This window comes from Epinephelus moara, chromosome 23, assembly GCF_006386435.1.
Source record: "Epinephelus moara isolate mb chromosome 23, YSFRI_EMoa_1.0, whole genome shotgun sequence".
Lineage (NCBI taxonomy): Eukaryota > Metazoa > Chordata > Actinopteri > Perciformes > Serranidae > Epinephelus > Epinephelus moara.
In genome coordinates this window covers 28299154-28309470 of record NC_065528.1, presented here as the reverse complement: position 1 = coordinate 28309470, position 10317 = coordinate 28299154, and the positions used below count along the sequence as shown (strand labels likewise).

Below are 10317 nucleotides of genomic sequence, written 5' to 3'. Positions count from 1 at the left end.
CTGCCTACATCTCTGTGATCCATAAATAACAACAAACCACTCTGTATCTCTTACTGTCTCTAAATATAGCGCTTGAGGCGGTGCTACATATTTGATGAAGTTGCATTATTCTTACAATTTTGGATTGTATCCACATGATTGAATGAAACTGTTGTAAGTCACCTTGGATGAACGCTTCAGCTAAATAAATGTGATGTTAAAAATGTGTGCTTAATAAAGAGCTGCTTACCTGTATGACCAACACACACATGGCAATGGTTCCCAAAAGGTGTTTGTTGTCATCCAGCCACTCCTCCACCTTTTCATAGCAACCCTGAAAACACACACCAACAGTAATTAGGAAGGAAAGTACTGCACGTCAGAGGGGTATCCAGTTTAAGGCTAGGACTCTTGCATTTGTTGATTCCATACAAAGCTGTTCAGACAACAAACTTCTAAACTTCTGCCTTACTTGATGCCGAATAAAACTGGAAATGATTTAAAAGTTAAGAACCATGACTTGCTTGTTTTTTGATCTTGTCTCTACTTGTGATTATGGTGGTGTCTTTTGTGTTGGATTTCATGTAATTAAGTTTGATGGACACAGGAATGTTGTATAAGTACACCAGGTGAGTGGGTGCTGACTGTGGTACAAGAGTTAGATGAGAAGACTGATACCACTCTCATGTCTGTAGAGTAAGTATTAAGCTGTAGCCAGCAGCCTATTAGCTTAGCTTAAAAGATAGACACAGCTAGCTGTCTAAAAGGTAAAACAAACCCAACCTATAAGCACCTATAAAAGCTCACTAATTGAAACATGTATTGCTAGTAGACTTTCAAGCAATCTGTTTCCCTGTTTCCAGCCTTGATGCTAAGCTAAGCTCACTGTCCTCTGGCTGTGGCTTCATATACTGCACACAAACAGAGCGGTATCAAGCAAATCTCCACAAGAAAGTAAATAAGTGTGTTTCCCAAAATGCTGCACTACTTCTTTAGAGTTAATAAGACATGTTACAGAGTACAACAAGACTTTATAAACGCACACACACACACTGACCCGTGTCCAGAAGGTGTTGGAGGCGTTGCGTCCACAGCCCGGGAAAACCTGCTGGCAGCAGCGGTCGGGAACCACGTTCTCATGCAGGGCGGTGTACCAGTCATTGTGGTTGGTCACACCACAACATCGCCACTGATGCGCACACAGGAGAGACACAAACAGTCTTTTTTTTTTTTTTTTTTTTTTTTTTTTACAGAAGGCAAAACAAACTTTATTTAACTCAACACTGAGGTAAAGAAGCTGTAGTTGAATTATAAAGTCTAGAAATAACTAAACAAAATACCATATATAACAACAGGTACTTGATTATTATAATATATATTATACCTCTCCCTGTATGGTGTTCCATGCGTCCCTCAGGCCGGCGTTGTTATCTGTGTTGTACAGAACGAGTCCTTCCTTCAGGTCCCGCCTGGCATTTTCACTCACCTGCACAAACACGGGTGAAGAGGTGGGTCATGGGATATGTAGGCACACTCTCCTACAGCAGGGGATGATTGATAATAAATGCAACTATTCTTTTATACAGTCGTACCTGGTCGGTGTAGACAAAGAACAGGATGAGGAGGATAAGTTCGGCCAAGAGGATGATCAACAGAACGATAAAAAACTGAAGAAAACAAAGTAAAGTGTCGGATTAAAAGGGCTTCAACGCAAGCAGACATGCATGATACAAAGATGTTGCATTATGTCAATGCAAAACATTGTAAATACTTAAAAATACACTTCAAATCAGCTTTTAGATGCAAATGATAAAAAATAAACATGGAGTTTGGTGGTGGATCCTGACTTTACTCATATTACCTACACAATAATACCTGTAGTCAAGTTAGACAACACGACTTCTTCCAAAATTCTCCAACCATAAAAATTCCAACACAACTTGAACACAACACGAGTAGAGGATACACTCAAACAACACCACTTGTGATGAATGATGGGTATTGTGGTATACTCACACTCAGCAGTAGGCACTTGTTCTCCTTAATGGCACCCAGGCAACCCAGGAAACCTGTCACCATGACAACGGTGCCGAGGGTGATGATGAGGTTGGCGGCAGAGAGCGATGGGAAGGAGGGTGACAAGGTGGCAAAGCTGCCCTGAGACACTGACAGCCACACGCCCACACCCAACAGTCCACACCCACCCAGCTGAAAAACACAAACACAGGAAACTGAGAAACTTCCTGTTGATTTAATGATAATAAAACACTTTGACTGGTATGCCGATCTTACTACTGATTTACGGTAACAACATCTGACTGTGTGTGTGTGTGTGTGTGTGTGTGTGTAATTATTACCCAGAAGAGCAGGTTGAAGAGGAAGAGCATGTATTTAACGCAGCAGATGCAACCACGAGCCATGACTGAATCCACGGGCACTGAAAGAAAAAAGAAAGACTTGCAAACAAACCACTAAAAAACAGAATTTAAGTTTAAATCAAACATATAACTGAATGATTTTGTCTGTTAAACTGGCAGAACATTTAAATATGATTCAAAAATATTGTTACTGTCTGCAGGTCAGTCAAACGTCAGCACTGTGCAGGGTAAAACAATCTATTAAAGAATAGTATAATATGCCAAGGAAATGTCATGTCAGTGATCGTCATTTAAATGTGATTACAAAAGGTCATAGTACAGTATATCATAAAAAATGATAAAAACGTCACAGTATAGTGTCAAAAAAAGTGACAAAAAGGTCATAGTATAGTATGTCGAAAAAAGTTATAGTATAGTATGTCAAAAAAAGTGACAAAAAAGTCACAGTATAGAATGTAAAAAAAAACCCTGATAAAAATGTCATAGTATAATATGTCGAAAAAAGTGATAAAAACGTCATATTATAGTGTGCTGAATAAAGTGACAAAAAAGTCACAGTATAGTATGTCGAAAAAAATGATAAAAATGTTATAGTATAGTGTGTCGAAAAGTGACAAAAAAGCCATAGTATAGTATGTCGAAAAAAGTGATAAAAACGTCACATTATAGTGTGCCGAATGAAGTGACAAAAAATTCATAGTATAGTAGACAAAAAGTCACAGTATAGAATGTAAAAAAAACCTGATAAAAACATCATAGTATAGTGTGTCAAAACAAGTGATAAAAACGTCACCATATAGTATGTCGAAAAAAAGTTATAGTACAGTATGTCGAAAAAAGTTATAGCATAGTATGTTGAAAAACTGCTAAAAAAGTCACAGTATAGTATGTCGAAAAAGTGATAAAAATGTTATAGTACAGTGTGTCGAAAAAAGTGACAAAAAAGTCATAGTATAGTATGTCGAAAAAAGTGATAAAAACGTCATATTATAGTGTGCCGAATAAAGTGACAAAAAATTCATAGTATAGTATGTCGAAAAAAGTGATAAAAATATTATAGTATAGTGTGTCGAAAAAAGTGACAAAAAGTCATAGTATAGTATGTCAAAAAAAGTGATAAAAACATCATATAGTATGTCGAAAAAAATGATAAAAATGTTATAGTACAGTGTGTCGAAAAAAGTGACAAAAAAGACATAGTATAGTATGTCAAAAAGTGATAAAAACGTCGTAGTACAGTATATCGAAAAAAGTTGTAGTATAGTATGTCAAAAAAGTGACAGAAAAAGTCACAGTATAGAATGTAAAAAAACCTGATAAAAACATCATAGTATAGTGTGTCCAAAAAAACTGATAAAAGCGTCATTGTATATAGTATGTCGAAAAAAGTGATAAAAATGTCATATTACAATGTGCCAAATAAAGTGACAAAAAAATCATAGTATAGTATGTCAAAAAAAGTGATAAGAACGTCATAGTACAGTGTGTCAAAAAAAGTCATAGTATGTCGAAAAAAGTGATAAAAAGTCATATTATAGTGTGCCGAATAAAGTGACAAAAAATTTATAGTATAGTATGTCAAAAAAAGTGATAAGAATGTCATAGTAGTGTGTCAAAAAAAGTCATAGTATAGTGTGTTGAAAAAAGTGACAAAAAATGTCATAGTATAATATGTCAAAAAAAGTGATAAGAACGTCATAGAACAGTGTGTCAAAAAAGTCATAGTATGTCGAAAAAAGTGATAAAAACGTCATATTATAGTGTGCCGAATAAAGTGACAAAAAATTCATAGTATATGTCCAAAAAAGTGACAAAAAAAGTCACAGTATAGAATGTAAAAAAACCTGATAAAAACATCATAGTATAGTGTGTCAAAAAAACTGATAAAAGCGTCATAGTATAGTATGTCGAAAAAAGTGATAAAAATGTCATATTACAGTGTGCCAAATAAAGTGACAAAAAAGTCATAGTATAGTATGTCAAAAAAAGTGACAAGTACGTCATAGTACAGTGTGTCAAAAAAAGTCATAGTATAGTGTGTCCAAAAAAGTGACAAAAAAAGTCACAGTACAGAATGTAAAAAAACCTGATAAAAACATCATAGTATAGTGTGTCAAAACAAGTGATAAAAATGTCACCATATAGTATGTCGAAAAAAGTTATAGTACAGTATGTCGAAAAAAGTTATAGTATAGTATGTTGAAAAAAACGACAAAAAAGTCACAGTATAGTGTGTCAAAAAAACTGCTAAAAACGTGATAGTATAGTATGTCGAAAAACGTGACAAAACAGTCACAGTATAGTATGTCACAAAAAAAACCTGACAGAAACGTGATAGTATAGTGTGTCGAAAAAGTTCATAGTATAGTATGTCATAAAAATGCCCTAAAAAAAAAGTCATAGTATAGTATGTCAAAAACGTCATAGTATAGAACGTTAAAAAACCGGCTAAAAACGTCATAGTATAGTATGTCGAAAACGTCATAGTATAGAACGTTAAAAAACCGGCTAAAAACGTCATAGTATAGTATGTCGAAAAAATGCCCTAACAATGTCAAAGTATAGTGTGTAGAAAAAATCTGACTGAAAAAGTATGTCATAAAAATGTCCTTACAAAAAGTCATACTATAGTATGTCAAAAAAAAAAAATCCCATAAAAAGTCATAGTATAGTATGTCATAAAAATGTGACGAAAAAACAGTCATGGTATAGTATGTCATAAAAATGTGACGAAAAAAGTTTAGTCGTCATAAAAATTCCCTAAAAAAGCGATAGTATAGTATGTAAAAAAAAATCCCCCCAAAAAGTCATACTATAGCTTAAAAACAATCCAATCCTTAAAAAAAGTGATAGTATGGTATGTCATAAAAACATTAAAAAGCCATAGCACATACGTCATAAAAGTATGATTTAGAAAAAGTCATTAGTGTATATATATATATATATATATACATACACATATATACATATATACATACATACATATATATATACACACATACACATATAAGAAAGATACATAAAATAGTGTGTCATACAAAAGTGGAAAAGAAGTAGTACAAAATATGATATAAATGCCATTAAGTCGGTAGACAGCCATTCTACTACTTGTCCCTTTAAGATGACCATATAAAGCTGCACAATTGCCACTACTATTTAGCAACTTTAAATACTTCACAAATACTTTCTAGGACCCAGCGAACACTCTGGACATAAAGTCATATCATACATCACAGTAACTGGCTAGTGTTTGATCTTTTTAAAGAAAAGGCATAATTTAATGCTTCTCTGGAACTCCTTTCATCTATTGGATGTTGCTTGTCATCATACTGTAGTTCACCAACCTCTTTGTTTCCCGTTACATCACACTGAGTGTAAACATTTTGTTCTCTCTGTGGGGTCATGCTGAAACCACACAAACACTACAAGGAGGAGATAAACTCACCACTTCAGCTAGCAGGAGAACAGACAAGTTTTGGTGGTGAACCTGTAACACACAACAGTACACAAACATTAACACTTTACTGTATACTGTGTACAAGCTATAATTGAAAATGATGCTTTGGGATTACAGACAAAACTTGTGTTTTAAGTATTTTTTAAATTAGAAATCCGGGTTTTGATGGTCATGCTGGTTCCTCTTTGGTCACTCCACCACCAAAACTTAGAACACAGGTTACACAGAAGGTTACACTTACAGAATATCATAAAGGCAAAATACTTTTTCTTCTTAGTGTCTGGGTTAACTTTACTCTTGAAGATCTCCCTGTGAATGATGGCAAGTTTCAATCCTGTTCTTTTGAATAATAATTATCATTACTTATAAGATTGATGGTGTTTTATAGTTAGTTTTTTATTTCATCTTCATACCAAACATCTGGTCCATCCCACATCAGTTACAAACACAAGCTGAGTTCTTCTTTCACATATTAATGCAGGGAAATTCCAAATGAACTTTACACTGAAAATAACTGCTACATACCTACAATTTATCCTGATGACAGGCTGTGGTACATGTTTGCATAGGGTATGGGAATGTCCAAAGCTTTTAGATTTTGCAGCTGTGTCTCTTCGTGTCTTTCAGACATTATGAAACGCTCTGTACCATGATCGCTATTGGTTTTACTGTTGAATGAGGACTCTTTATTGGTATTTACATTTCAGCAAAGGCGAGCACAGCTGGCCTAACAGCATGCAAAAAAATGATTGCTCTTCCTTGGCAGGCCCAGCATTAGTTGTAGAGACAACAGTGGTTACTTACTTTTCTGGATATTCTCTGCAGTGTGTTGCAAAGACACATGGCACAAAATAAAATGTAAATGGGTTAGTTTAAGCTGTTGAAAGCAAAAACGTGCTGCTACTACTATAGGAGTGTAGTCCAGTGGGGTGAGTATATGTTTGTCGGTTATTTATGTCCCGTTAAGTCTGTTCCTCTCTGTATGCATGTTTTATATAATCAATAAAAATTTGATCAAACAAAAAATCCTGATGACAAAGGACTTATTCTCATATTCCAGACTTTATCAAATTTAAAAAGAAACTTTTAAAAAGAGCTAGACTGATAATTATGTATGAGGTGACTATATGATGTACTATATTATGTTGACAAAAAAAACGTACGAAAACAACCTACGTTTGAGATTACTGAGAGGAAAGAGTGTTGCCTTTAAAAAGCTATTCAACCAGAGAGTACCAACAACTACTAAGTGCCCGGCTCAGTCAAATTTAAAGGATCTTTAGGGACTGTTCATTATTTATCAGCGGAGGGAGGTGGCTGGGGTGTGACTTACTTTTGTTTTGCTATTTTTTAATCTGACCTTCCCCGAAGCTAAACTTATTTTCCGTGAGCCTTCATTGGTGACTGATGAAAAATGCATGATCCTGATGGTTTTATAGTCTACTCGCAAACGGTTTATTTCTAGCCAAATTTTAAATAAGATGTTGAATAAAGAGATTTTGATGACTTATCACCATTTTAAGCTCAGATCTGATTATGTTTTTTTCTGACGGAAGCATTCGTCACACATGGTGTGTCCAGGGTCAGTTAGAGAATCCTCAGTCAACTGATACTGCTTCAAGTCGAGCATTTGTTTTTGTTATTTTCAGCAGTTAAAATTATCTTCTCTCTTCTGCTTGGAAGTGGTGAATTTACAGCTCACGGGTACTTACTAAAACACAGTCTCTGATTTTTGTTTGATTTCTAGGGTTGGCAAAAAAGTTGTCGCACATTTCTGATTTACCATTAGCACTGTTAGCTTGTTTACTATATTACATGAATGGCACTATCACACTGAACGTTCCGATGAGCCCTGTTGAAACTTTAAAACTTTATATGGAAGAAAACAAAAGAATCTGACAAATCTGACTGACAAAATTCTGAGTCAGGTACAGTCCTACAAAGGACCATAAAGCCCAGTTCAGACCAAAGATGAATCAAGTTGAAACAGGTAACTACTTGCAATGCACCACTATACAACATTCTAAAAATTTGTAACTTCTTAAAATATGAATGAGGATAGTGATAGTGTGATACTGGCTACAGCTGCATTTGTAGTTGTGATGAATATAAATAACCAGCACCAATTAATCAGTCAATGAAAATGTGTGTGTGGGGGCATAAGCACATTAGGGCTGCAACGATTAGTCGACTAATCGATGACTAATTGACTATTAAAATAATCGGTGACCCCAAAATACTCTTATCGCAGCTTCTTACGTTCGAATATTGGCAGCTTTACACACACTCTGAACTAAAACTCTTTGGCGTGAGTACGACACGACATTAGATGACATAATTTTGGGGTTTGGGAGAGACAGACCGACATTTTTCAACATTTTAACACATTTTTCGATAAAATGATTAGTCGACTAATCAAAGAAATAATCGACAGATCGACATATAATCGACATTAGTTGCAGCCCTAAAGCACATACAGCTAGCAGCAGCAGTGACCTATCCTCCAACACTGGCACACCGTGAGGACGGAAACAGAGGGCTTGGCAGGGACGGAGCACCAAGCAGAGCCGCAAGCGAACACGCTGTCTACGGCCATTTTGATGTGACCAGCGGACTTCACTAGAAACAAGTGACCGGGCTTATGCGTTAAAACCAGCCACCAGTGATTTGACGAGCTGAATTGCAAGTGACACCGTAAGCCAGCTTGAGTCGAGCTCAGACCGGCCAGTTCTTACCGCTGCAACTTTTCTCAGCAACATTCTAAAATGGTTTCTCTTGTCGCGAATCTTTGGTCTTAACTGGGCTTGAGAAATTTCAAATTACAACTATATCTGTTCTTACATTAGCTGGCTATGGCTTTAAAAAACTAAACTAAAACAAATACAAGATAAAACCATTTAAATTTGAACGCAGCTCCCTTAAACCAGAATTAAATAAACGAAATAAAAAAGTCCCTTCCCACCTACTAAAAAAAAATATCTAACATGCCTCCCCCTTTTTGCAACCACCCCTCACAAGTAACGAACAGTCCCTTATCAGGTTTACTTTTAGAGCCGCAGATTAGTCGATTAATTGTCCACTAACAGAGAGTTAATAGCAAACTGATTTGACAGCAGATTGATCGTCTGTGTTCATTTTGAAGTTAAAATCTGGTCTCATTTTAAACCTGTGGTCACATTAGCATGTCTCCTTTAACTAACAGGCATTTTATCTATCATAAAATTAACTTTTTAATTAATTAGCGTGACATAAAGCTCTTACTTTAAGAATTAAAACCGATTTATTAACCATTTTCATTAAGATGAGACAGAGTGGTCTCTTCTTTCTCCTGAGGCTCGCCGTGACGTCACTGGACTGAACTTCAGTTTGCGGTTTTGTAAAAGTTTGCGTTAAAAACACGCAAAAATAAACACTTTAACCACCGCTAAATCTACTCTTTTTAAACTTTAATGACTGTAAAACACGTTAATGTTCGCCTATAACGAACTAAAACCTTTTACCGAGGAGTCAGGGCCGTGATTGTTTTCATGTCCGTGCGACGAGGGGCAGAAAAAGAGGGATAGTTAAGCTAGTTTTCCTACCGTCGGCTAAGAGCTCATCTTCGCGCTAACGTCTCAAGATTCATTCGCCAGAGGAGCTTCACATGCCGGCGTAAACTCTCTCGGCTCACTGCATCCCTCGGTGTGGAAACATAAATCCGACGGCTGTTAATGGTTGTGAAGTCAGCTTTGAAGTTTCGTCGATGGCTGGAGCACAGGAGGAGTACGAGGAGGAGGAGGAGGAGTGGGGTAAGGTCTATGGAGAGGGCGGAGCACGGCGGAGGACTGGCCCGGGAGAGGACTGGCCCGGGAGAGGAGGCGTAACTGCCGGGGCTGCAGGGACAGACCAGCCGGGCAAACACCCTGGATGTGTAAATATGGCCGATAAAAATAGCACACAGATGTGTAGACTGTGGCTGAATACACGGATGTTACAAATATTATTTCTGACCAGTGGACAACTGCTGTACTGCAACAAAAAATAGTCCCACTGATGTAATGTGACCAAGTAGCTTTCTTTTCATGATACTGTACATTTTTACCCCACTTCATTTATCTGACAGGTTAATTCCATGTTTTTCCTTTAGTATTTTTATATGTTAATATTTTAGATAAAACAAGCTTTGTGAAGGTGTCACTTCAGCTCTGGGTAATTGTTAGGGGTGATGGAAAAATTGATACAGCATAGTATCGCGATAATATGTGGCAATACTGTGTCCTCACACAGTGCCAGATATGATATATAAATTATTAATATGACAAATACAAATTAAACTTTTGGTAGCCTACTAAACAAATCTTGAGAAAGTTTTCCTTCAGGGACATAATTTAAGTTGAAAAAAAAGGTAATGAATTGCATATCACAATATATTTTATCGCGATTAATGGAGAAAATAATCAGCAGTTAATAAAAATAATTAATCAAATTGAGCTTCACCATAAACCAACAGTAAAATCCTGCTTT

The 10317-nt window shown here is 36.1% G+C and overlaps 1 protein-coding gene across 1 annotated transcript in view; it reads right to left on the bottom strand.

The window, feature by feature from the left end:
• The window catches only part of LOC126385241 (tetraspanin-9), a 10761-nt gene extending 1163 nt beyond the window's left edge, over positions 1-9598 (bottom strand). Inside the window, exons 1-8 of the mRNA XM_050036850.1 lie at positions 9396-9598; positions 5803-5844; positions 2337-2416; positions 1996-2187; positions 1572-1646; positions 1364-1465; positions 1037-1168; positions 230-313 (exon numbers count right to left, since the gene is read on the bottom strand). Of these exons, the coding sequence (XP_049892807.1) occupies positions 230-313; positions 1037-1168; positions 1364-1465; positions 1572-1646; positions 1996-2187; positions 2337-2399 (648 nt within the window). The 5' untranslated portion in view covers positions 2400-2416; positions 5803-5844; positions 9396-9598. The remainder of the gene's footprint in view (positions 1-229; positions 314-1036; positions 1169-1363; positions 1466-1571; positions 1647-1995; positions 2188-2336; positions 2417-5802; positions 5845-9395) is intronic.
• Positions 9599-10317: the final 719 nt, after the last annotated feature.